The following is a 26,318-nucleotide window of genomic DNA, read 5'->3' on the forward strand; positions in this document are numbered from 1 at the left end:
ATAAGATTAATAAAATGTTTGTGTACATTCTATTAATTGGTACAACGAGATCTCCTCTATTTGTGACAGAAAAAGATCGGACCGTTTCGTTTGAAAAAGGTGGTCAAAGCAGTAAGGGAAATATTACGAAGGAATCCTGTCCGATAGCTAAAGATGTTATCTCGGGAGATGAAGATAACACCTAAAACCATGTCACGTCTTTTAAAATATGACTTGTAGAATATAAGAGACGTCATTTCTTAACTGATGTTTAAAAAAGGTTAGGGTGGTAAAACCGAAACAAATACTGAAGCGGCACGCAAAGGGAGATCGCAGAAAATTTATGTTTACGGATGAGAGAATTTATCCGTATTTATGCTCAAAGCTCAAAGGAAGCTTTCCAATTAGTCGACAGAGTGCAACGTGGGCACTGTCCGACTTCAGTGATACTTTGGTGGGGTATTAGCTATGAAGGAGTGACTGAGCCATACTTTTATGAAAAAGGTATCAAAACATCGGCACATGTGCATCAAGATACCATTCTTGAGAAGGTAGTCTCTTAGCAACACCATGTTCAATAACCAGCAAGACTCGGCGCCGGGTCATAAAGCTCGGGTTACGCAATCTTGGTCGGAAACGAACGTTTCGGACTACATCAGAGCTGAAGACTGGCCGTCGTCTTCTCCCGATCTTAATCCGCTGGATTATGATTTATAATCAGTTTTAGAGAGTACGACTTGCTCTAAACGCCATGATAATTTGGAGTCTCTGACACAATCCGTACGATTAGCAATGAATAATTTTTCCATGGAAAGAGTGCGTGCTTCTATTGATGTCGGGCCTTAACGTTTAAAGGACTGAATTGCAGCCAATGGAGATCACTTTGAATAAGCTTTTTATATTTTTAAATTGTTTTATATGTATATATTAAAGTAATACACTGTAAAATTAAAAAACGTTATTTGCAATAGAAAAAGATTGTTTTTACTTTGTTTCAGTATTTATGGGAAGACTAGGGTAACGACTTTGATTCTTTAAAGATTTTAGTGTAACTACAAATAGTTGTACAAAGTATGTTCAATTCAATTAATTAATTAGGTATGTATAAAAAAAAACATAATTCCCCAATATATAACATTTTATTTTAATCCAGCTTCCGCCCGTGTTGGCTTCGTGTATTGTACTATGGTCTCTTGCGACTTCTTAATGATAATAATAATAGTAATCGTTTATTTGCCAAGATAGTGGTACAGTGGTTAGATCGATCAATTACAAATATCCGCACAATCAGCCATATATAAATGGGCATGCAATGTCATATAAATTTTTACAATGTCTTATTAGAATATAAAATAATGTCAAAGTTAAATTATTTACTCGCCTAAACTATAAAGGCACTTTGCCTTTAAAAATTTAATCACCTTTCCCTTGAAATAATTACATGGCAGTGATCTATAACTTCTAGGAAGGTCATTAAACAGATTAATAGCCATAGCGCAACAATGTTTTGTATACATCGAGGTGGACCATGTAGGGACCCACAGCCGTGTTGGATCCCTCGGTATATAAAGTCAAGTTTCTTTGTATGTTTTGAACAATTTTGGATATTTTTTTACAGTCATAACTCCTTCAAGAATATATAAACTTGGTACTGTCAAAATACCGAGTTCTGCTAATGCATTATTTGAGTAATTAAAACTTAATTTACTTCTACCGAATTACCCCATAAAATGATACCATAGCGCAGAACTGAAGCAACATAGCCGTGATAAGCAATAATTGCTGCTTGCTTTGACGGCACTTTGCGAGTTCGACTCAAACCAAAGACAAAACTATAGGCGCGTACCTATAGATAAAATGTCTAGTATTATGTCTAGAAACTTAGTCGATACGACTTATTCAATTGACTCGTTTTTATAAATAAATATGAGGTTATTGGGTCTGCTATTATGATGATTCCGAAATTGTACATAGTTGTTTTTTTTGTATTTAGGCGATTATTGACGATTATTGCCTGTACTAAAAAAATACACCATAACTTACACACCTAAACTTTCATTAGGAATCTGTGTTATAGGTAAGAACAATACAAAATAGCCGGCGCTACAAAATACAAATACAATATACAAAATAGTTTTATATTAAATAAATATATACAATAAGATTTAATAGCTTATTGTGATTATTGAATTATTTAAAATAATTTTACATTTTATTTATTTTTATAGAAACATCATTGACAGTTAAATTTCAAAACTTACATAAAAACCTCAAATAAAATCATCGTTCTTTGATTCGGTCTAGCGATGCCAATACGTTTCAGCTTATAGGCGGTCAAGGTACGTAAAAATGCTATTGATTTTAGGTACCTAAACTCATCAGCATCTCAACTAGATTGTCTTAAGAAAGCTCATGGTTCCCTGTCTTAGAAATGTTGCAGTATTTTCAACTGCAAAGCGATCGTTCCAGCCTTATGGCTGTGATACTAAATATTCATCGCACATACAAAACATATTTGGCAATATATCCCGGCCATACCAAAAATATTGCCGATTATTGCATAGTCTAGCCTAGCCGTAAATGTTGACCTGCCACACCCTTGCAGCTATACATTTTAGTGAAAGAAAATCCCCTCGATCGGTGCATCTTAGCGTTTTTATTTATTTAAAGAAAATATTACTACTAGAATAAAAATGAAGGAACTTAAATTTCCCTTGTCACCAAGAACTAAATGGTTTCGTCACAATTGGCGTGCTATCTGATATTTGAGGATAGCTTTCATTGTTAATTGTCTATTAGCTTCTATTATATATTTTGTCCTGTCTCTAAAACTCGTAAGTAAACGATACAAACTTTACTAGAGGGACCTTACTTTACTTTACGAATTGAATTGAATGAATTTAGCTAAAAATTACCTCATAACTTTAGACATTAACAAGAAAACTTAGTAATTTAACGAAAGGTACACAGGTATATTGAAGTGGCTGTAAAACTAATAAACTTGAAAACATGAGCGTCTGCACTAAAGCAGTGAAGTGCTGTAATAAGTATACGAGTCATGCTAAAGTTGCTGGATCAAAGTTTATAGCCTACATAAACTACAGCCTTAGTTTCAGATTACCGGATTGCTATTTAGTGCCATAAAATGGTAATTACATAAACATCATTACTATTTTATTTTGTTAGATTGTTCACCAAATGTGACTGACAACCGAAGCAAAAGCAATTGTATTTTCCGGAAGCGCTATCCAGGAACACTCGTTAACCAATTTTCAAAGAAGGCGGTTATAAATATTTCAAACTACTAGTACTTTAACAACTCACACTCAGGATTCAACAAAGTAATGTAATGCATCTCTTCCGCTGATTATAAACTTGCGCATGCATGAAGTACCACATACTTTAATTGTAATATAAACATTTCTGAAGCGGTCGAAGCTCAAAGCGTATACAGTAACTGGACTTCAACAGCTGCAAAAGTTATTACACACCGTTTTCAAAAGAAATTTTAAACTTAATTTATTTCTTGGCCAATTTACAATGGGTAGTAAACGGAGAGTTATTTAGGCTCTTTGTTTACGGATAATACAATAGCTTCAATTCATAGTAAGAATCTATAATCCTTTAATGACTTAATAACCATGATAACAATTTCAATGAAACAAAAGATGTTGACTTCTTCGAGTTAAAGCTGAGGCCATTTCTTAATGATCAGGTAGTTAAGGGAATTGTATAAATATAAGTTGTAGCAACAGATTAAATAGTTTAGTATCGTTTAAGATTTGAGTGTGTTAAAATGGTGAATTTAAAACCGGAAACTTCTGATGGTTTTGCTAACTCACGTCGTAATCATCGGAATTTTGGGTATAGATTTGGTAGGGGTCGTGAAGAGAAAAAACAAGTACCCAATGGTCTGTTACAATTGGATGCCTTGGCACAGAGATCAGTGATGTTAATGGAAAAACACGGATCAACTTCAAACAACAATTACAATATCGCGATGGATCTTTTGCGTCTGCAATACAACCTGGTAAGTCAATCGAATGATTATTTAAATTATATTTTTGAAGTGAAACTTCTTTATCGGCTTATTATTTATTGGAAAAAAATTATGGTCACATTTTTCGGTTACGCGCCATCTTTTTATTGTCCCTTCCACGATTGATTCGAAGCTATTAATAACCAAAATATATAATAACCATAACAATGATAGTAATAATTCTATTACAATTAATTAAATTCCGTAATAATCTTAGTAGGTATAACGTAAATAATTGTATTGTATTCATGTCTATGACACTAAAAGCTTTTTGTTAAACTTTATCTAACCAATTTCTGTAAAGTTGCATGTAATACATATTTTTTTCTTAAAATAAGGCCATGAAGAAGAACTTCTTACGTGTGTAGTACACGCACACATTTTTGAATCTATTCTCTATTATGTGATATATATTTAAATAAAGATAAATTGTAAAACACATTATAGAGTAAAAAATATTAATTTTAGTATTTGCATTTGTGTTAGGTTTTGTGAGGTGGAATCCATTTTTTTAATATTTGTTTGTACCATACCCAGTAATACGTACATAATAGTGGCAACGAAAAGCATACACAACGAGACTAGCTCGATGCATTAAGTTATGAAATTTTTTAAAATAATTAACAAAGTCTTAAGCAACAGATTATTATGCATGGTAATATGTATATATATATATATAAATAAATAAATATATAGATATAATAAAGTTAAATTCTTCTTTCAGAACTTTATCGTTCTCTGTGAACAGTGCAACGGACCCCACGCAGTTGACGAGTTATTAGCCCCAGAACGTTAACCTTAAAAAGCATACATTACATGCGAAGACAACATCTAAGCATCGCGCTCTCTATATTGTTCGAAGACTGTATCTGTGTTTTATAAAATAACAGTATTAACGAAACATATTATTAGTACTGTTATTACCCATGCTTATAGATGTTTTTCATATGTAATTATTTATTATAGGTCACTAAAGGTGACTATAACCTGAGTATTTCTGAGGGTTATTATTTCTATTGTATTTTGTGATTTATCGTGTGGTAATTGTATAATGTTAAAAATTGTGAAACAATTATTAATCAGTGATTTCCTTATCTTTGTGAGAAAATTAAAATTCGTGAAAATCTATACAGTCTTTTACTAAACGCTTTCTAACTACCTATAAACATAAATTCTAAGAAATAGCTCTAACAAAGTACTTATATATATTTAATAACTTTCTTACTTTTTTATATTCAGATGATGTAAATAGACTATTTTAGTAATTTTGGAAGATCCTAGATTTTTTTCAATAAATATAAATAAATGGGTAAAAAAGCTAAATAATTTTCATTGGTATTCAAATTTATGAGCTTGTGTTGTGTGTGACTACTCTCTATATCATCATGTGAGTGGACCCTTAATTAAAGGGTGATCAATTTAGAGGTATAGGATTTTAAATTGAAATAAAATAAAAAAAATCAAATTTAATAAGGCAATCTTCTTTATTTTTGTGTAGAACCATTCACGACATTTATTTTTAAAAAATTATGTCTTTAAAATGTTGGCCGCAATTGCGCTTTAATTCGTCCAGGGTTAAACACCAATTTTTAATGACTTTCTCGAGGACTTCGGTCGGTAAATCTAATAACTTCAATGTTGGCTTCCAATACCTCAATAGTAGCTGGTTTATCAACAAAACATTTAGACTTCACATACTCTCACAAATAAAAGTCCAAGGGTGATATCACATGATCTTGGAGATGTTTGCGTAAAATCGCCCAAGTAGTGCCATAAGATAGGCCAAGTTGTTGAAATCGGTAAATCTCTCATTTACAGCTGCAATACTCTCTAAGTTCGGGCTGAACGTGGTCTTATCGGTCAAGTATCATCAAATAATGTTAAATAATTCTCAAGTTTGCCGATGGTATGCCAAATAGTGCGTTCGGTAGGACAATTATATACACCATAAATCGGCTCGAGCACTCAATAAACACTTTTACAGAGCGTCCATTATCGTAATAAAATTGTGCGGTTTGTAAACGTTGTTGAGGCGTCAGTCTTTTCAAGATGAAATGTTAATGAAAACTGATTAATATTTTGTATTTAGTTCGACAGAAGTCTCGCGTGACAGGTCAATAAAACCTTGTTCGAAAAAGTACCTCCAATTTCATCACACATTAAAATAAAGATATCTGAATACATAAAGAAATAGTTAATATATAAGCTATGATTTTATTAACGGCTTGACATACACACATATCATGGGACATCACGCATTTTTTATTCAATTTCATAGAACTAAAGAAGTGATTCGTATGAATCAACACATCAGAATCTATTAGAATCAAGTATTACGTTATCAGCATAAACCTTTATCGTATTAATAACATAATAAGATAAAGGTTTATGCTTCACCTTCACCGTAATAAATTCTTCAATTTCAACGTAATTATTGGGAAAGCTTTAGGTTTTGTCGGGAAATAGGAAAGTCATTAAGGCCTCATTAACATCTGTTTGCGAGATTTCCTTTGTGAAGCAGAATCGAGAGGTATAAAATTAAACACGCTTGGGGCGTGTAATAATATTTGTGTATTAGGATACCATTCCGTCAATAATAGCAGGTAATGTAATCAAAGCAAGACCAATAACTAATAAAACATGACTTAGTTAATGTACAATCCTATATATACACGAAGATAATGAAAATAAACATGTAACACAAATTTTACAGAAATTATCGCGCTAATTCTGAAGTGCAGGCTCAGATCTGTCGATCCCGACATCGTACGAAAACAGTGTAGGTGAAACGTGTTACTATGCTATGGATCTAGAATTCGCAGCACTTCACTTAAAGTTTAAGGTTTTATGATTAACACCGTCTATCAAGACTTCGCGACACTCATGCATTACATTTGATTTACCTATTACACGTGCCAATTACGGGTGTCGTACTCCCATACATAGAATGTGTAATTCCGATAACACTTAATTTTTCAATGTTGATATGTTTTTTACTCCTCTACTTAAGTGCCAGTTATAATTATTGTTTTGTATATATTTTCGTACCTATTATAATAATATATTTCTGTTCACTATTATTGCGTTAGTCTTACTATTTTTCTTATCTGCGAAGCTTATTATGTACACATATCTAATTGTATTTATTTTTATATGCACATGTATACCTACATAGTAATACTAAAGTTTGTCTAATATCTAGTTACTAGTAAAATTACGGATTTTGATGCTGATTATGAAGACTGTTTCAATACAGATTTCTATAAATATTAACTAACAAAACCTATGTTGTAACAATTATTACTTATTTGCTTTTTTTGTTGCGTTGTAAAAATTAGTGATGCAGCGAGATCCTGTCCAGGCCTTCTATCGAGGTGATGGTCCTTTGAATCTGTTCTTGGAGCAATGGCAGTTTAAATATTGTAATTGAACAAGTCCAATAAAAGTGTGGCTCCAATCATTCGCAAAGATATTAAGGCGGAATGTTCCATAGAGGGAGCCATTAAGGAGTGGAACGTAGGAAATTAACCGGCAGCTTGATGTTAATCTGAGGAAGCAATATACGAGGGCTCAGCGACGCCTTTCTTAATTACAGCAAATCCAACGCAGCTACTAGATTAAGTGATTTCCAATCAGGAATTGACCTTACTTTAATAACCTTATTTGCCCGTCGTTGTTGTTTATTGCCTCATTAATCCCAGGCGTTTAATTAATTGATTGCATTATGTCGAATTTACAAACCATAAAAGTAGCATTATATATCTCATAAAAATATTACGTTCGATTCCCGGATTATCTCCGTATTTTTATTTAAGATCGCGAGTGACACCCAACAGTCTCTGGAGGAAATACGATTGAACGTTATAGCTACAGAGCAAAAGAAATTTCGGTTAGAATGCGGTCATATAAAACGTTTGAAAGCATTTGTAATGAAGGCGAGAAGCCCCGAGGGATACAAGTGTAATGTCAAATGCATGTAGCATACTGAATCGTATATGCATTGCCTCGGGAAATTTAACAAAGTAGTAATTCTTTGTTAAAGACTCTTTTGTTATAGACTAGAGACTATTGCAATTGGCATGGGCTTAAAGACATAAAAGGAAATAATTTGAACTCACAAATGCGTAGTAGTATTTTTTAATTCTTACCGATACTGTACTACGATGTTCTACTTAACTTGAACTTAAAATTTAATTAAAATAATATTCATATATTTTAGGCTTTACGCGTGTCGTTTACATTCATGCGGCACTAAGGTTATTATAGCTAACTAGTAGCCCGTCATAAAATCATGGAAGGAAGAAAAGTCTGCTCTTGGTAGCATGGTCATGCTTCGTAGAACTGGATAAAGAAATATCAACATTGAAAGAAAATAAAAGACTCTATTGTATTAAGAATTTATCACATTTTTTATACATTTTTCCACATTTACAAGTAAAGTAAATTTCATAAAAGTACGTCATGAAAGAAACACATTTGAGTATGTTCATTCAAGCTATAATTGAAACATATTCACGTGCTCTGCGTATACAACACAAATTAAATTACGTGCGTTATTCATCGTGTTTAATTAATTAGGGCTGGTTTTATGTTTAAGGTCAGTTCTGTCAAATATTTCGTACAATATTTTCTTTGAAATATACATATGACAGAAAACCAGATTTTTTATAAAAGGCCAGTGGTTTAGCTGTTAATATATTTGGGTCTAAGGCATGTCGGTTTCCCCTCAATGATCGTAATCAATCCGAGTGTTGATTACGATTATAGTTCATTTGTGCACGACCATTTGTCCGGATATCGAACCAACCTCAAAAAAAAAGGGTCACGCTCTGAAACCAAAAGGCCAGCACTGCTTCTGTAGATAATATGATAAATATAGATACACTATAAATTGTAGACTTATTTGAATCTGCCGGGCTGACACCTGACAGCTTTATGTCAATAATCGTTTATTACTAATCATAACAATTAAATATACAGTATTTACATTTTTCTTAACCTACATAGTAATAAGCAATATAATAAAAATTAACCAAATAAAATTTAAAAAGATTAGTCCCTGCTGCAGTGTACCTTTAACGCTAGCAGCATTTCCTCGCTGTCTCGAGATACTTATTCGTTGAGTGAGGAAAGCCCCAGCTCTGGGGTCACCGGTGGTATCAACCAGGCACTAACTTAAATTTTTAACTAGCGCCTGTGCACTTGAAACCCACGGCCCAAGAGCCTCTACTCCAAAAGACTTATATTTGAGCCATTTATTATTTTCCGCCTGCTCTGTGGCCGACCTACCTTTTTTCTCCTCCGACGGAGGTGAAACGGGGCTAACGTAGACTTAGAAATCATTAACCTTAAATCAGTCTAATTACACTCCTTTGATTAAAATATTCTTACGTCTCTTTTACTCAAATAAGGTTTATGTAGTGATGAAAAGAGACAGATTTCTATTAAAACTTTTTATCCAAAATTCTTATAAATCCCTTAAATTGCATTTCTTTCTTTAATAATGTAAGAAATAAGAACATTACATTTGAGCTTAACTTTATGCATTTTTACATAGATTTTAATAAGAAACTAACACAGTAAAACAAAAACACGTACTTGAATTGTTTTACGGACTTCATAAAACAATTCAAACATTCAATTTTTTAGAAATTGGGCATAACCTTATTAAAAGATAAAATACTGTTATTATTCAGAAGAATCTGTTTTCAATGTCCCTTATCTTACCTACTTCTTCCTAAATATGTTATACGCTTTGAGGCTGCGCCTCATGTATTCATAATAATTTAAAAAATAAATAAAATATGTGAACATTTTCTACTAGAGGATTACTTTTATTAATAAGAACACGTTAAGTCTAAAATAGTTGTCGCGACACCTTTTTTAATCCCAAAACCGATAAGAGAAAATTGAATTTTAAAATTACCGTATCGTTATCGGTAACTGCTAAAATATTACAATTCTCAGTGCGCTGCAGAATGTTTAGCTTAGTTGTAGGATTACTTGGTGAGTGGAATGTGGCTTAAATTATGAATTTGAATTTCGAAAGGCGACGACAAAGTGGAAATGAAACAGCACGCTAATTTTAAACCAGCTTAAATTCTTTCGACGAATTCAATCTGTTGCCTTGGAGTTTTTTAATATCTTTAATTAGTAGAGGATTTGCAGAGTATGATAAGCTTTTAAGAATATTAAGGGTATTTTTTTAAAATATTTCAAATACATAATTTTATTTTTTAACAAGGTATGAAGGTGTAATATGGTAAAAAGGACAGTTAATCTTTCCTGTTTTGAATATTTTTTTTAAGTATACATAGATCGCGCTGTAATATTCAATTATTTTTTTAGCAATACAATTCATACCACAAATATCCTACAGTCTGAAGTTTAACGCCGATTTGGATCGCATTCTGAAAATCCTACAAAAACAAAAGAATGTTGAAGCTATCAACCACAGTGACGAAGATTTCCATACCCACAATGATCACTCAGATAACAAATATCACAAATATGTATTCAATGATGATAGAGGAAATTCTATCTCCACCGATACTAGTGAAATTAAACATCCAGCGCTAAATAAAATAGATAAATTACTACACAAAAAACAAAGTATACCACACGAAATAGATTCTAAAAATCTTCAAGACTATTCAAAAGTATATTTGGTTCTGGACCCGCAAGCTAAAATTAGCACAGCAGATGTGAAACGGATAGGTGAAATGTAAGTGGAAAAAATTCTTAATTAAAAAATTAACGTTTTCATCCATTTACACATCGTTAGTATTCTATTGAGCTTGTTTAACTTGTACCACTGCAGGCGTTTTGAACTAAGTTAGAAGTAAAGTACATTCGCTGAACATTCACATGGAATTACTCAAGTAATGGGATCATAAAATGTATGAAATATAAGCACTTAAGTATTTGTATCAGTAAAGCATTTTAATGTTAAATGTGTTTATTGATTTTATAAACAAAGAGTTTACAGTTACAGTAAGAGTTACATAATTTCCTATCATGATAATGTACATTATTTGATTTCGATTTTACGAAACTAATACGGTAAAGAAAAAGCGTGAGAAAATCAAAAGATGTCGGCTGATGGTTCCTACTTGTCTGCTAAGAAAATAATCAATGAAACAGATGTGGAAATTAAATAGTCCTTATTTGATCAAAAACAATTTGACATTAGGCGATTGCGTTCTACTCACGAGTATTCTTTCTCACCCACTAGAGGTAAATTTAATTATGGATCCTGTCCGCGGTTAAAATACTCGTTAATGGTAAAAAAATAAGCACACATTTTTATCATAAAAAATATTCTTTTCAAGGGTATCATCTTTAATTTCAAGTCAGGGTATGTTAGAAACGAAGCCTCCACCGAAAAAGGCGGCTCGTTACAAAGGTTTTGTTTTAATGGATGATTTTCTTGGAAGGAGAAGGAACAGGGATTCCATTGAAAGTAAGAACTTTATTGTTAATATAAATCCTCATAATCAATATTTGCAAAATTTATTTTAATTGTTTTGAATTGGTAAATTAAATTAGGAGTTTAACCCAAATTAATTCGTAACATGATGATAATAGCTTTTTTAAATATAAGGATTCTCTTCAACTGTATAATATTAGTATAGATATTACGGAGGTAATATAAAAAAACAAAAATAACTGTAGATTTATGATGAAGAAATTGCGAATATTATGCATGCTGGTTTGTTTATTAGCATTTTACGTTCAATTGATTGGATCATGGACATGTAATATAAAATATAGGCTACTTTTAGTGGCTACATTTACAATATCCTATATTGTTAGGGTTTGTAAAATACTTGTATATTAATCTAATATTTTCGGGTATAGTACGTGACATGTGTATATGTTGACATTTTATAAAAGAATTGATAATAAAATACACAGATTACACATTTTTTATGCAAACTCAGTATTATAATAGACCCTTCTGCAATGATATCATATCATAAAAAATGTATACGCCTTTTCAGAATTTTCAAAGGATTCAATTGAACGTGATTACAAGCCAAAAAGGGCGAGAAATGATTACGCGGGTGGTGGAAGAACAGCTATACCATATATAGGTCACCGTGGTGACATCTATGAAAAGGAGTGACACGACGAAAGATTCAATAATGCTATTATGTCGGAACTATATTTATTAAACTTTCTTGCAGGGATATTTTTTATTAAAGCGTTATAAATGTTAAGTAAGATATTCAGAATCACATGGTAGGCCTTCACTATGGGCGCTTTGAAAGCCCAGTTTTCGGAGTTCAGGTTTTTCTAAGTTATATGTTAGATTAAATCATGAAGTCATCGTTTTGCAGATATACAAAAGGATTCTTTGATTAAATTTATTTTGCCAAACCACTTACCTTCTTTCAGACTTGGCAGTTTTATAGAAAAGGAATTTTTATTCTAGTACAAATGATATTATTTGTACGGATGCTGGTCTCCTGGGGAATTCTTGTGATGTAGACTCGAAGCAAATAAAAATAAAGGCTAAATAATCGAACCAGACCTTAAATTTACGCATGTTATACGCAGTTGCGCTCTGAAGTCACAAATAAAACAACACAAAACCTTAGATATTTTACTAATACATACTTTATAATATACAAGTATATCACAGTCATCACTTCAGTAGGTAAGTACTTCAATATAAATACTCCTGTATTACAGTAAGGTACATTAATCTAAACTTAGGAATTATAAATAATAGAAGCATTATTAACACTCACCAAATGTATGTGACATTGGATTTTTATGATATGAATGATATCGTATTATTAAAATTCTCATGGCCAATAAATATAGTCAAATATAAATTAATTTATAATTGAAGACAGTTTTAAAGTAGTAAATTTCCAGAGTATTTAAAAAACCACTTTTTGGTTGTTTTGCATACGTCAACAAAACGAATAGCACGAATATTTTCTCAATATAACTAAGGCTAATCCTAGATATTCATACTTTGAGATACTTTAATATAAACTATTTGGTGTTATATACCATTATTTTAATACTTTATTATATTATATTATAAAGGTACTTCTACATATTTTTAAATATTCAAGTTACAGTTATGTTATGCTTCATAGTGCACTTAATAGAAAAATACTTAGATATAATTATTAAGAAAATTGGAATATATTGGACGTATAAAGATTTGCTAAATAAAAATGCTATTAGGTTCTTTTATATCTGGGCTCTATATCTAAAATATCAATTGTAGTTGCTACTAAATCGTAGATTTGCCGTTTTATAACATAAACTACTTCTTATACTATTAACTAAATAACTGATCTGTCATTTTACGGAAATAAATTAATAAGTACTGTGTTAAAGCTGGCCTTAGACAACTGAAATTATATTCTGAATTCATATTATATACTGTACTTCTTCATAATGCAATAAATAAAAAAATAATATACTTTCGGAAAGTATATTTTTTTTTTAATCCGAGCATAAACGATTTATAAGGTACCTTTAAGAAACAAAAACCCTACAACTTTATAATATTGTTTAAAAATGATAAAATGTCGAACTATTTATTCTATATAAATATTTAGAATTTAAATTACATATTACTACTAAATGTATGAGCTTGAAGCAATACACGTTAAATTTTCAATTGAGAATGGTAGAGGGAAATCTCAGTAAATTGAAAAGTAGCCTCGGCATTTTCCAGATGGATACGAAAATATTTTAAATCTTAAATTAAACAATTTTTGGGATAAATTATATTTAATATAAATAAAATTATACGGTCTTAATGCAACTTAGTACAAGGATATATTTGCGTTTCAGACATTGATTATTTTTTTTTATTTGTTATCGGTGATTCGCCTGATGATATAGATTGGCGTAAACGTTAATAATATTGTTTTACTGGAGATTGAAACGCATTGTCGTTTTGCTCGATATGCTCGCCTACATACAGTTGGAGCAAAAGTTCTACGTAATATTATTATCGTAGCATTGGCGTAGAAAAAACTTGAATGACGTAGCTGTTCGAATAAGTGCGTAGCTATGACCCGCCTTTACGTCCTAATGAACCATTTAACATGCGCCACGCCCTACGGTTAGTATATTATTATATTTTAAACGTGTATTATATACAAACTCGTCTCGTGAAATAACTTTCTAAGTTGTTTAAACTTGATTCGGGTACATATCCTTACGAACTATTTTAAGGACATTATTATAATTGACTAGAAATCCAAGCTATAACTAGGCCATAATTTTAATTAAACCTTAATTGAGAGCCTACGTGTATGGTACTTAACATTGAACATGTATGCAATATTATTAAACGTCACACATACATACGTATTAAGTGCTATAAATGATTTATAAAATTAACCTGATTTATAAAATATTGAGGTTATATACGAGTATTTTTATTTAATTTTATCGATATGACAACATTTCAGGTAGCAAGAGCTTTTATTAAATACCCTTATGAAACAAGTTTCTAATCCATACTACGAAGTTTATTGATATTTTATAATTTCTGTTCTTGATTTTCATTTAAATCTGAATCTTTCTGAATGTTGCCCTATCACAGCTAAGTAATAATTAATATTCATTTTTGAGGAACTACACAATAGAGCTTATAGAGCAAGGTTATATATATATATATATATATATATATATATATATATATAGGAACATAAAGGAAAGTATGAGATAATTTTTTTATAAATTGTAATACATTCACACTTATAGTATTGAGATCTAATTATTAATGAACTTTATTGGAAGACAATTTAATAATAAAATTGATCTAATCTCTAGGATGCTTAGAGATAAATAAAATTTCTGATAGGGATAGAAATATGTTGTTCAATTCGCATTAACATAATTTCTTACCAAATATTACATTGTATTATGCGTAATAGATGTAAGAGACGGTTTAAAAGAATCAGTCTGCTTTGGGGTATAACTATTATTTACATTTTAAATAAAGGAAAATGTGCTTGGAAAATTAAAACGAAATTGTTCCCTTTCCAGACAATTCACTACTCTAAGTATTGACTATAATGCGTGAATTAGATTCTAGTAGCGTGATAGACAAACTAATGGACCCTTCATTTTCTACACTACTTTTACCTGCTACTAATCACTGATTTACGAACACTGAGCGTCCAATTCCATAAACCTTGATTCCTCCTGGGTTTCCGAGAGGCGCCGCGTAGGCGAGATTCGACACCCTCAGAGGTAGTTGGGTCGAGACATGCAACAGAGCACTCCCATGCCTTTGTAAAGAGAACCTCTTCGCTTATTCCTCCATAGGCCGTTAACTTCGTCTCCTTTGAGTGCAATGTTGCTCTCTGTGAAATACTTAAACGTTTATATAAAAGAAAAATAAACCTTAAACCTCCGTATTAAAAGTGACGCTATATAACCTCGCACCTTGATAGTAATTTTCTACATAGCGTGAAAGTGCTATCCATGCGAACTGTGCCAGAATTTGTCGGAATCGACTTATCATTCTTACGTAAAATTAAGTGTTTCATTTAAGTCATACGAAAATAAGTTTTTATTAAAGTTAAGTTGGCGCCTGGTAGATAGTACCGGTGGCCGGACTGGTGAACTGGTGGTTTCCTCGTTCAACGAATACAGCGAGGAAACGCTGCCAGCGTTAAAGGAACACTGCCACCTGCCTTTGTTTTAATTTTATTTTTATTAATTTTTAATTATTTTAATTATAGCTTTGTAGGTTTAGAAAATTGTTAATACTGTATATTTGATTGTTATAATTACTAATAAATAATTAAGATTAAAACTCCTATGTTATACATACACATTCATGCAATATTAAATATAGGTAATGTATACATCGATGATACTGCACATTTGAAATCCGCACAGGATCCCATTACATTCAAACCTTTTCGGTAAAAAAAGTAAGAAAATGTGATTTATTTTATGTATCTTTTGTCAAGTAAAAACAATGAAATATAGCTAGTGTCGAGAACGTATAAGAAATGTGTGCATTTTGTATCTCAGTGCGGAGTGTTCTTAATGCGAACGACCCTCTCGTTCGCATTGAAAACACTGAGGGTTAAGGCTATTAATATTCTCTTATATTATGAGTAGAATAATCTTTTCTATTCTCCCCTAAGCACGTCGGGTACCTTGAGTAAAAATAATAACGTTTATCGCGTATCTACAAGCCCAATCGCATTATTACTTTTTCCCTTGGTTACTCATTTAACTCATCTGAAATATATACATAATGAAATAAAATTGCGTCGGTTTTACTATTGTCTTTTATAAGCTTGTAAAACACGTTCAATAAAATTGAGCACCTAATAAGTATTTACGATAGCTTTCAATATTTAATGATGTCATATACGGAAATTGAGATAACATTTTTCAACCCAAATTATTCAAATGTGAGTACGAAAAAACGAACACAAATAGAAATATGGTAAAGATTTATAGAATCGATATGTGTTTTACTAAAACATACTTATAACATCATTCAGTAGACAAAATTTTTTATTCTAAAAGACGCTTTTTTTCATCTTCAACTTTAACAAACTCGTAGGCGTAACATAATTGATGCGATAGATTAATTTTAATGCCAACCGATCCTAGGCAATTCTATTGTGTGGTTTGACTTAGCATCTAGTATAATAGAAATATTTTACCTAAATGACTAAGCGTCTCGTGTTGTGGAAGGAATTCCTGTATATCGGTGACTATTCTCGTAATTTCTTGCGTGTCCTTGGCAATACTGCATAGCTCCTCTTGATTGAAGTCAGGCGTTATTTGCTTACACAACAGAATCTGACTGATGACGTTACCGAAGTTTGATGGTCCAGCACGATTTTCTGGGAATTGCACATATAATATTAAACACTAATTAAATTATTAACGAATTCTTGCCTCAGTGCCTCCTAATGAATTATATTTACCTATATAGACTCCAGGGTCTAATAATGGAACTCTCAAATACCCTGTTTTACTAAAATCAAGCTTCGAGGCAAGTTATTTCTCAAGATAATCTTAAAAATATAGATGTAAGTTTGAAATTTTGCCAGCGTCGCCTGCATCTAATTTCTAAGGCAAATCATACCGAGCCATAAATGCCCGTTTGCGTTTTGATCATAGCCATAATAGGGCAAACGACGGTCATAAGGAAATATTTTAAGATTGTATTAATTAAAAACATGGTATTTAAACATTGTGAAATAAAAAAGGTTATAACAATATTTGAGTAATTAAAATAAAGAACATCTCTGACCTTGTCTCATTACTAAGTCTTAGAAGTTTTTGTAAAAAGTGGAAATTTAACAAACCTGACGTCATTAGCGAAATAGTAAAAATATGACCTACATAATTCCCACAGCTCATTATATAAATTCGTCATACATTCACCGAAAATGCTTTGTTATCATTTAATTAATTTTATCGTCGTTCTTAACGATGTCAAAACAACGAAGGCACGTTAATTGGAGGAAAGTGATATTGATAAAGTGTAATCTTTCTTTAGATGTTTAAGAATTGTCTTTATATAAGATCAGAGGGAACAGTAAAAGATCTGTGTTTATTTATAAATGTGAGCTAATTATTATGTTTAACCCTTTAATGATTAAAAATTTTCAATATGTGTACAGTCATTTATATATTACCGATGTACGTTTTTTTTTAATTTTACATAAGTAATAAGAAATATTCAATGTGATTAGAATGAATGTATTTTACTGTTTGGTTTCATTTGTCCTTAACAAAAGTATTGCCTGAAGTAGATCTGCACATTGCGTTACCTTTGCATACAAAAGTATGAAAATATACGATAAATGCAAAACAGATTTTTTTATGCATTTTCAATGTATATATTTAAAAAGCCGACACTTTTTCAATTTCAACATTCGACAATACTTTTTTAGCTTGCAAAAATTGACTTATACACTGTAGTCATTAAAATATATATAAATACCGTAATATGACGACATATCCATCGGCACTAGCTGAACTAGTCTGTGACACTTGGCAAGTTCCCGCAAGAGAAGGTTCGACATAAAGTATAATAGCACCAATTGAGGCTGTTCGGCACAGACTTCTCCACTAGACCTAAAAATAAATACGTTAGTTTTAAAATTGTATAGGTAGGTGTTGGGATTAAAGTCATTACAAGTAAGTATAGGTAAGCTCAACATATCCAAATAGGTTTGCGTCACTAACGATTATTGTGATTGATGAAATAGTTATGTTACATAATTTATTTTGCTATCCGGCAAATTTACTGGAAGCTTTATGAGGTTAGGTGACTACTTTTATGCTATCTGTTCAAAGCCTCTGATTAAAATTGATATATAAATGTATAACTATAGTCTGTTTTATTATTTACATTCATTAAACCAAATACTAAAACAATCGGAAAATATTTTATATGAAAAATGTTGATTTTAAATGCAATAAAAAAGAATTGTATGGCCGTAAAGAGCGAATTTTCAATTGTCATATTGTAATTTTAAATGTCAGAAGGTAAAATGCGTCAAACTATGGACCTAATAGCATTGTACAAAAAATTGTTTCAAAGAGAATTTATAGATTTATTATATTGAATATAACCCTAAGGTCACATTTTCTACCCATTATGACGTTTTATATCGAGTTTATTACCTAAGGAAATAAAAAGAACATAAAGAACACCTTTCAAAAATAACTTAAGTTAAAAGGGCTGTTAAGGTTAATGCTATGTTGTTATTGATGAGTTTTTTTATCTACCGGATCATAATGTTTCTAAAATGTTAGTTTATGGTCTCTGCCATAGATGTACATTTTGTATCACTCATATACCCGACACAGAGAAATGAAAGTGATTCGACGTGTATGTATTATTTGTCATCTGTGGCATCAAAACCTCTAGAGGTTATATAGATTGCATTGTTGGTGAGTCATTAGACCAATGAATGGTTAAGCTAACGGTTAGCAAGCAATAGCAAGGTGAAAACATAGCATTAAGTACGACTCCTGTATGTCAAATATGGTTTGTGCTTATCACACACTACTAGGCTTGTGCCTAAGTGCTAAACAGAGAGTCAGGAGGACGCGGCCTTTAACACGGACTACAATTTGTCACAAAATCATAACATTTTTATTTACTCATTAATTGTAATTAGTAATATTTTCCACATTTTTTCCACAACTGAGCGTTATTTAAGGCAGTTTATGCCGCGCACCACAACTATGTGCAGCTAGTTAACCACTATTTTCGAACCAATTCAACTTAGGTTCCTTAAAGTAAAGAGCGTACCAATTCTTAAAAGGCCACCGCACCGACATTGAGAGTGCCATGGGTTATCATCAACTAATCGGATGCATCACTAAAGAAATGAAAATTCCCAAATACATTAACGTTTACTTATATTATGCAGTCAAATCAAATGAACCGTACTACATTATTTCATTAAATGTAACGAGAAAATAGTTGAACTTTCCGTAGAAATCGCACAATGGATAGATTTATTAGTTTCGTGGTTTACCGCGTTTAAGGATGCCATTTGGGAATCGGAACTTTGCCGACGTAATTGGTTCACTTTTATATCAATTTTCTAAACACTTTGTATTAAGTACTGGTATATAATTTAGTAGTTTTATAGAGAAATGTTACGCCTTTGGGATTAAGGACTTATTATACGTAGGTGACATTGGTAAAGGAAACTTTCGCTTTCGGTATCATACGGACCAGTTTATGCAAATTCTCACTGTCAATATACTTTCATTGTTTTAATTTTGATTTTAGAAATGATTTAAATTTAAAAATATAAAACGTATATATACAATAATTACGTGTTATAGTAAGCTATTTTAAGGTGTTATCAAATCCCGCAGTGCTTGTTACACATCTTGACAAATATAATCTCACAGGCATACGAAATAAATAATATTGTAAGGATTAGTAAATTATTGTTATATACTCCTAATAGAAACAGTTATATTTAAATAAGTTTTATAAGTGTTACTGTCGATTTATTAGGTCCGTTAAGAAAAGAGCGTAGCAATTCTTAAAAGGCCGGCACCGGACTCGCGAGCCCCCTAGCATTGAGAGTGTCCATGGGCGGCGGTATCACTTAATATCAGGTGAGCCTCCTGCCCGTTTGCCCCCTGTTCTATATAAAAAAAACTTAATAATGTGGCCGAGACAAAGGCGTATTTTTATTTTGTGCTTAATATATGTTTAATATTTATAACCAAACAAAATTGAGATGCCTATTTATATGTTTTACATACGATTTATCAATAACACATAAAACAATTTGTGGAATTACCCCACATTGCGTTATTTATAAGAACTAAATCAATCTAATTGCGCTCTTTTAGTTAAATTCTCTTTCATCCCTCTCAAATTCAAGTCAAATTGTGATGAAAATAGACAGATTTAAGAAGAGTGGCGGAAAGTTTCATGCCAGTTGTTCTTGCCCGCTCTACGCCCTTGACTTGCGAACTGGTAGTAAATGTAAATTTACGATTAATTTAACTTCTTTTCTGACGTTCATGAGTGTACTTACTGTTTACCTATATGAATAAAGTTATTTTGAGTTTGAGCTTGATAGTTAAAACGGAAGAATTATATGCATAATACAATATATTTTTAAGTACTATATATTTGTTATGTATATACTAATAAAATAGGTAATTAAGTAACAATTTGTCAGTTGGGCATTAATCTGCCTCGACCGCTGTCCACGGGGCACGAATTCAGCCCTATTCAACTTTTACCTATCCTTTGTTCTGAATTGCAAATACATTTTACTCCCGAGTTCACGATGGAATAATTGAAGCCACTTTACAAAACGCTTTTTTTAATTTATAAATGTGTGTTGAATTTGGGTTAGCAATTTTTTACATTCAACCGCTCGATAAAATTAAAATAAAATTAATGGTTTTCGTGTGTTTAGAATGTTTAGGAAAATGTTTTATGAAATAACGAAGCAATGCTCAAAATTCTTTATAAATTGCCTTTTGTTTACTGGTTTTAGGTTATTTGCTCTTTTATGCGTTTAAATTTATTTTTAAATACAACTAATTAGGCAACTAGGTACATTTAAACCTGAATGATTGTAGTATTCGAACATAAATTTAAGTATTATAATAAGATAAATGCTTGTTATTCGAAGTTCCCGTGACTGTTAAACCACGTAAGACAATACTTTAGCATTGAAACATCAATGACGTCATTACAATTGGTGACAATTACAAAGTAATAATTAAATTTACTTACGCTAGTCGAATAGCGTGTAATGAAAAGCAACTTTTTAAATGATGAGCAGAATGTTGGGGGAAGTAACATCTATTATTTATTATATTTATGAGATCGCACAACCTGAAGTAGTTCTTTGAATGTGTTAAAATTAATAACACAATAATAATCCTTCAATAATTGTGACATCTGTCGGCAACTCTCATAAATATTAGTCAGTTGTCTGTGTATAGAGAAAATAAACGTTTTAAGTCTTTGAACAACCTCCAAGCGTGTTTCAACAGAATCCAGGTTCTAATTGATTTTTTTCTTCAATGTACACAGTTTAGTACTTTAGTACTGAAGAAAAACAACGTAAGGACAAATAGTAGACACAAATAGTAGTGTGCGTGTGTGTGAAGTAATGTGCTCGGTCTATGCTCATAAGTTACAGGATTTAACAGCTTTAAATAATGTTCATATACATACTTTTTGCAGGTAGGAAGAACCAGCTGGCTGGTTTGTTTTGTCGCTTCAACACAGGTACGCCGAAGTCGCCTCACTCTTTCACGTAGTTCTGGGCTATCGTGAGGCTGGCCAATATGGATGAGGAGGTCCCGAAACAGTGCCAGCTGCACGTTTATCTCGTTTATTAACTGTAAATAGATAAAATCTTATAACATCGTTACGTACGTATGCAGTAGTGATGTATAGCTACATTAATTTTTTGTAACGTAAATATACCAGTTGTGTCTTCCAGGCAACCACTGTGAGTAAAGAAAAAATAAAAATGTATTAAATTACATAAGATAGGCAAGTAGTGCAAAAATACATCTTATACACATTTCTTAAGACAAAACAACACAACAAAAAAGAACAAACTAAACTAAAAAGATGATACATTAAAAATAGAAAGTAAAGACACATAAATCACGATAATTTAAGATAAGTCTTACGCCAGTTAGTAGTAGTAGTGTAAGAAAGTTAGGGATACGATGTGGACAGGTAATTAATGTATGAATGTGCTAAGATCTATTGCAGCTAAAACTTTTTTGCAGCCCAGGCTGCAAGGCTCAGATTTATGTACTCGTGTACTCGTCGTGTGTAATCAGTCCTATGTGGATGACACGGGCCGTCGACATTTTGGGTCTTAGGCAAGCCATGCCGGTTAGATGACGATCTCTTCTATCACCGTACGAGCGAGCGCTAAATGTGCATATACAAAGAAATTCAATTTTGCAAGCCAGGGTTCGAAGCTACGCCTCAATGATGAGAGTCGCGTTCTGAAACCAACACCATTCTATAAATAAAAAAAAATCTGGTAAATTTGACCCAATTAAAAAGAAAATGTTTTCGCATTTTGAAGGGTCGACTTTTAAATGTGATTTGAGAGCCGCTTCAAGATTAAGCCCATTGCGTGAAACCTATTTAATTATTTACCCAAAAAGGCCGGATAATATTCAAAATGGCAAATTTAATTTAAACCTTACAACATTATTATTTAACTAAACAGAGTTTTTAAATGTCATTCGTGGATTATTTTACTAATATAAACATTTGTTAGAAGTATTATACATGTATTGCAGCCTAATAATGCGTAGAAAAAATAGTTATTCAATAAAAAATAAAATAAAAAATAAATCAGTGGCGCTACAACCTTTTTAGGTTTTAGGCCTCAAATTTCTGTATCTGTTTCATGATCCTTTGTTAATCCATAAGGCAAGTAGATGATCAGCCTCCTGTGGCTGACGCACGCCGTCGAAATTTTGGGTCTAAGGCAAGCCGGTTTCCTCACGATATTTTCCTTTACCTTTCGGGCGAATGTTAAATGCGCACATAGAAAGTAAGTCCATTGGTGCACAGCCGGGGCACAGCCACACTATTTTAATTAAAAATATTTCAATTAAAATAGTTTATCGGAAATACTCACTTTTTAGAAATATTCGATCCTTATCACGTTTAGGATATTTACATAATACAGTGTTCAATGAAATTTTAATGCAGTATCTGGTTTATTGCCAACTGGCATCAAACACTCTTTGTAACCGATCACGTCTTACATAATTTTTGCCACCACTTTCAAGATTAATCTAAGCGATATAAGCTTAGAAGCCACGTCTCAAGCACTATAGAGACAAGATGGCAATAAATCTTTCATAAAAATGCCGCTAATAGAGAATAACTTTTTATAGGCTAAGGGAGTCCCACAACGGTCTAGTATATTAAACGTACGTATACGTAAGTATTACGAAGTTAATTCTAATCATCAACTGATTAACTAAGGTATTGTCAGTTCTCGAGACGAGATTATTCTTTGATATTGGAATGTGCTCCATAGTTAGCACTTCTATATTGACATTAAGTGTAACTCCTATTAAAGTAAAGAGTAAAGTTAAAGAAGTCAGAATCGTTTATTCATATAGGTAACACAATGTACACGTATGAACGTCAAAAATATATAATAAATACTTCTAATTTTACATTTACTGCCAGTTCTCAAATCAAGGGCGCAGAACGGAAGAGATGAACAGGCAATAAACTCTACGCCACTCTTTTGAATCGCCAAGTTCTTTGTTTTACACAATGTTTGTAAACAGCTGCAACCATTACACCGTGTTCCACATAACTTTTTAAGTAGTAATAATAGTTTATAAATATAAAAATATTATAAATTAAAAATAAATATTTGTCCTCTATCAGCAGGAGGCATGGTGAAATAGGAGCACGCACTTACATTCTCGTGAGAACAACACGCAAATACAAAGTCGAAATAACTAACATCACCGCATACACGAATTCAAGTCCGACCAGTCACCACAAGTGTAACACCCGTAAGTGGCGTAGTAGAAGTAGTTAGTGTCTACGGGTGAAGGTTAGATACATGCCAAATGAGCAACGTTTGTTCCCTAAATAACAATAATATTTTTTTAAGAATTTCATTATACTAATAGCTAAGGCATCTTAATTTTTGTCTTAGTATGCCATTATACATAGGCTAGATTACTCTTATTCATACATCATATTTAATTGATTAATAAAAAGAAAAAACGAATTTTACTTGAGCATAGATGCTGTTTATCCTCATTGAAATCCCAGGCAGGCTTGGGAAAGTCACGCGCAATTTCTAGTTATTCATAATTGGTATAATTTATGCATATCACGTAACTGCGGCTACTTTCTGTGTATATGAAATCTATTTCAATACTATACAAATATAAATAATATTTAAAGACCACAATATCATTTAAAAATGCCGATGGAAAGTTCTTGAAAATAGTTTCAATTCTCAATAGATGTTACGTGAATTTATTGAAGCGCAATTAATTGAATCTAAAAGATTGCTACTTTGGAAAAATCCTCTATCAAGGCGTAACTTTTTTCGATAAATAGTACTAAATTTATTGGAGAACAAGCGTCTAATGTAACTTAATATTGACTTGTATTGTGATTTAATATTGACGATATTTATTCGATCAAATAGTTTTTAGGATGATTATTTGTCACCACTTTTTTTGAAAAAGGTCAGTTTATGCGGTTAAGGTAAACTGACGGTAGAAAAGAGTTAGCAGACCTACCAGGACATTACTAACAAATGTTAGCAAAACAATGAAAATTGTACATAAAAACCTAATTAATCATTAATGGAAATTACATAGTGGGAGGCTTACGACTCTCGTACGAATATTACATACACCAATGTGATAGAACACTATCTCACTTTATACACAAATCGCTTTAATTAAAATCAATAGGTTATATCAATAGCATGATCAAATAAAATTTTGTTGAAGGAAAAGCAATTGCCCCTTGTTTGACACTATTCAACACTATTATTATGACATGAAAGATCGAATAGAACCCGATATTATATTTGTGGTTATGAGGTCGTTTATCAATATGTCAGACTTGCTACGCTTCTTGTGGCAAACGGCTTAGTCAATGTCAATTGTAGCACTTTTAGTAACAAAGACATATTGTGGATAATAATTTAAGTGTAAATGTAAAAAAAAATAACATTTTCGGAATTCTAATAATAGCTGACCCAATAAGTAAGCTCAAATTTTACTGATAAAAACGAGACATATTACTAGAGCGCAATCTTACTCAGAAACAACATATTTTATCGATATGTATGATAAATTTGCGTTTGCTTTGAGTCGAAATCAAATTGGCCATGCTGCCTCAATTCTGCGCTGTGGTGTCTTTTTATGAGGAAATCCCGTTGTTTTTGTAACTCGGAAAATATGTCTTATAGGTGTTGAACCTCATGTAAGCTATAAACAATTTTTTTATGTCCTTGGTATTTTGACAGTACCAAATGAATATATCCTAAAAGCAGTTTATAGTCAATAAAAAAGGTATCTAAAATTACTCAAAATATTTGAATAAAATTATCTGTATCTATCGAGGGATCCAACATGGCCGTTGTTGCCTGCATGTTGCACGACGATATATTTTAAAAATTGTTACGCCATGGCTACCAAACTATTTAATGCTTTCAGGAGGAAGGTGCTAAGACTTTAAAAAACCTTTTTAGGTCTGGGCCTCTCTGAATCTGTTTCATGATCATTTGTTAATCTAATAGGCAAGTAGGTGATCAGCCTTCTGTGCCTGACGCACGCCGTCGACTTTTTGGGTCTACGGCAAGCCGGTTTCCTCACGATGTTTTCCTTCACCGTTCGAGCGAGTGTTAAATGAGAACATAAAAAGAAAATCCATTGGTGCACAGCCGGGGCTCGAATTAGTACACTATTAGCACTTTTTTCCTTTTACAAAAAATAACATTTGATACGCCAAATATACCAAAAAAACGTATACTAAGCGGGCCTTCAAAGTGAATTTGTGTCTTCTTGAAATCAAAGTAAACACCTCTAATTAATCCAGATTAGTTAAGAATGATCTCTAAGTAAATATTAAAGGTTCCATAGAACTGTGTTCCATACAATTGGTGCACACCAATTACAATTTTTTGAAGTATAAATTCTTTCAATCCCGGGAACTTTTACTTAACTTCATATTTCAAACAAAACCTAGTTTAGTTACTTAAATTAGACGTAAACAAATATATTACATTTTTTGAATATC

General features: G+C 31.9%; 3 protein-coding genes across 3 annotated transcripts in view; 2 read left to right on the forward strand and 1 right to left on the reverse strand.

Annotated features, from left to right (window-relative positions):
- Positions 1-3,775: 3,775 nt before the first annotated feature.
- Positions 3,776-4,923, forward strand: LOC123716465. The gene is made up of 2 exons (XM_045672229.1): positions 3,776-4,009; positions 4,743-4,923. Exons 1-2 carry the CDS (start codon positions 3,776-3,778, stop codon positions 4,812-4,814), a joined length of 306 nt encoding a protein of 101 aa, XP_045528185.1. The 3' UTR covers positions 4,815-4,923.
- Positions 4,924-9,865: 4,942 nt separating this feature from the next.
- LOC123716587 lies at positions 9,866-12,210 on the forward strand. The gene is made up of 4 exons (XM_045672401.1): positions 9,866-10,024; positions 10,367-10,742; positions 11,350-11,480; positions 12,022-12,210. Exons 1-4 carry the CDS (start codon positions 9,997-9,999, stop codon positions 12,144-12,146), a joined length of 660 nt encoding a protein of 219 aa, XP_045528357.1. The 5' UTR covers positions 9,866-9,996; the 3' UTR covers positions 12,147-12,210.
- Positions 12,211-14,853: 2,643 nt separating this feature from the next.
- LOC123716466 overlaps positions 14,854-26,318 on the reverse strand; it is a 39,305-nt gene continuing 27,840 nt past the window's right edge. Inside the window, exons 3-6 of the mRNA XM_045672230.1 lie at positions 21,723-21,889; positions 17,988-18,121; positions 16,696-16,878; positions 14,854-15,369 (exon numbers count right to left, since the gene is read on the reverse strand). Of these exons, the coding sequence (XP_045528186.1) occupies positions 15,251-15,369; positions 16,696-16,878; positions 17,988-18,121; positions 21,723-21,889 (603 nt within the window). The 3' untranslated portion in view covers positions 14,854-15,250. The remainder of the gene's footprint in view (positions 15,370-16,695; positions 16,879-17,987; positions 18,122-21,722; positions 21,890-26,318) is intronic.

This window comes from Pieris brassicae, chromosome 11 (genome assembly GCF_905147105.1).
Source record: "Pieris brassicae chromosome 11, ilPieBrab1.1, whole genome shotgun sequence".
In the NCBI taxonomy this organism is placed as follows: domain Eukaryota; kingdom Metazoa; phylum Arthropoda; class Insecta; order Lepidoptera; family Pieridae; genus Pieris; species Pieris brassicae.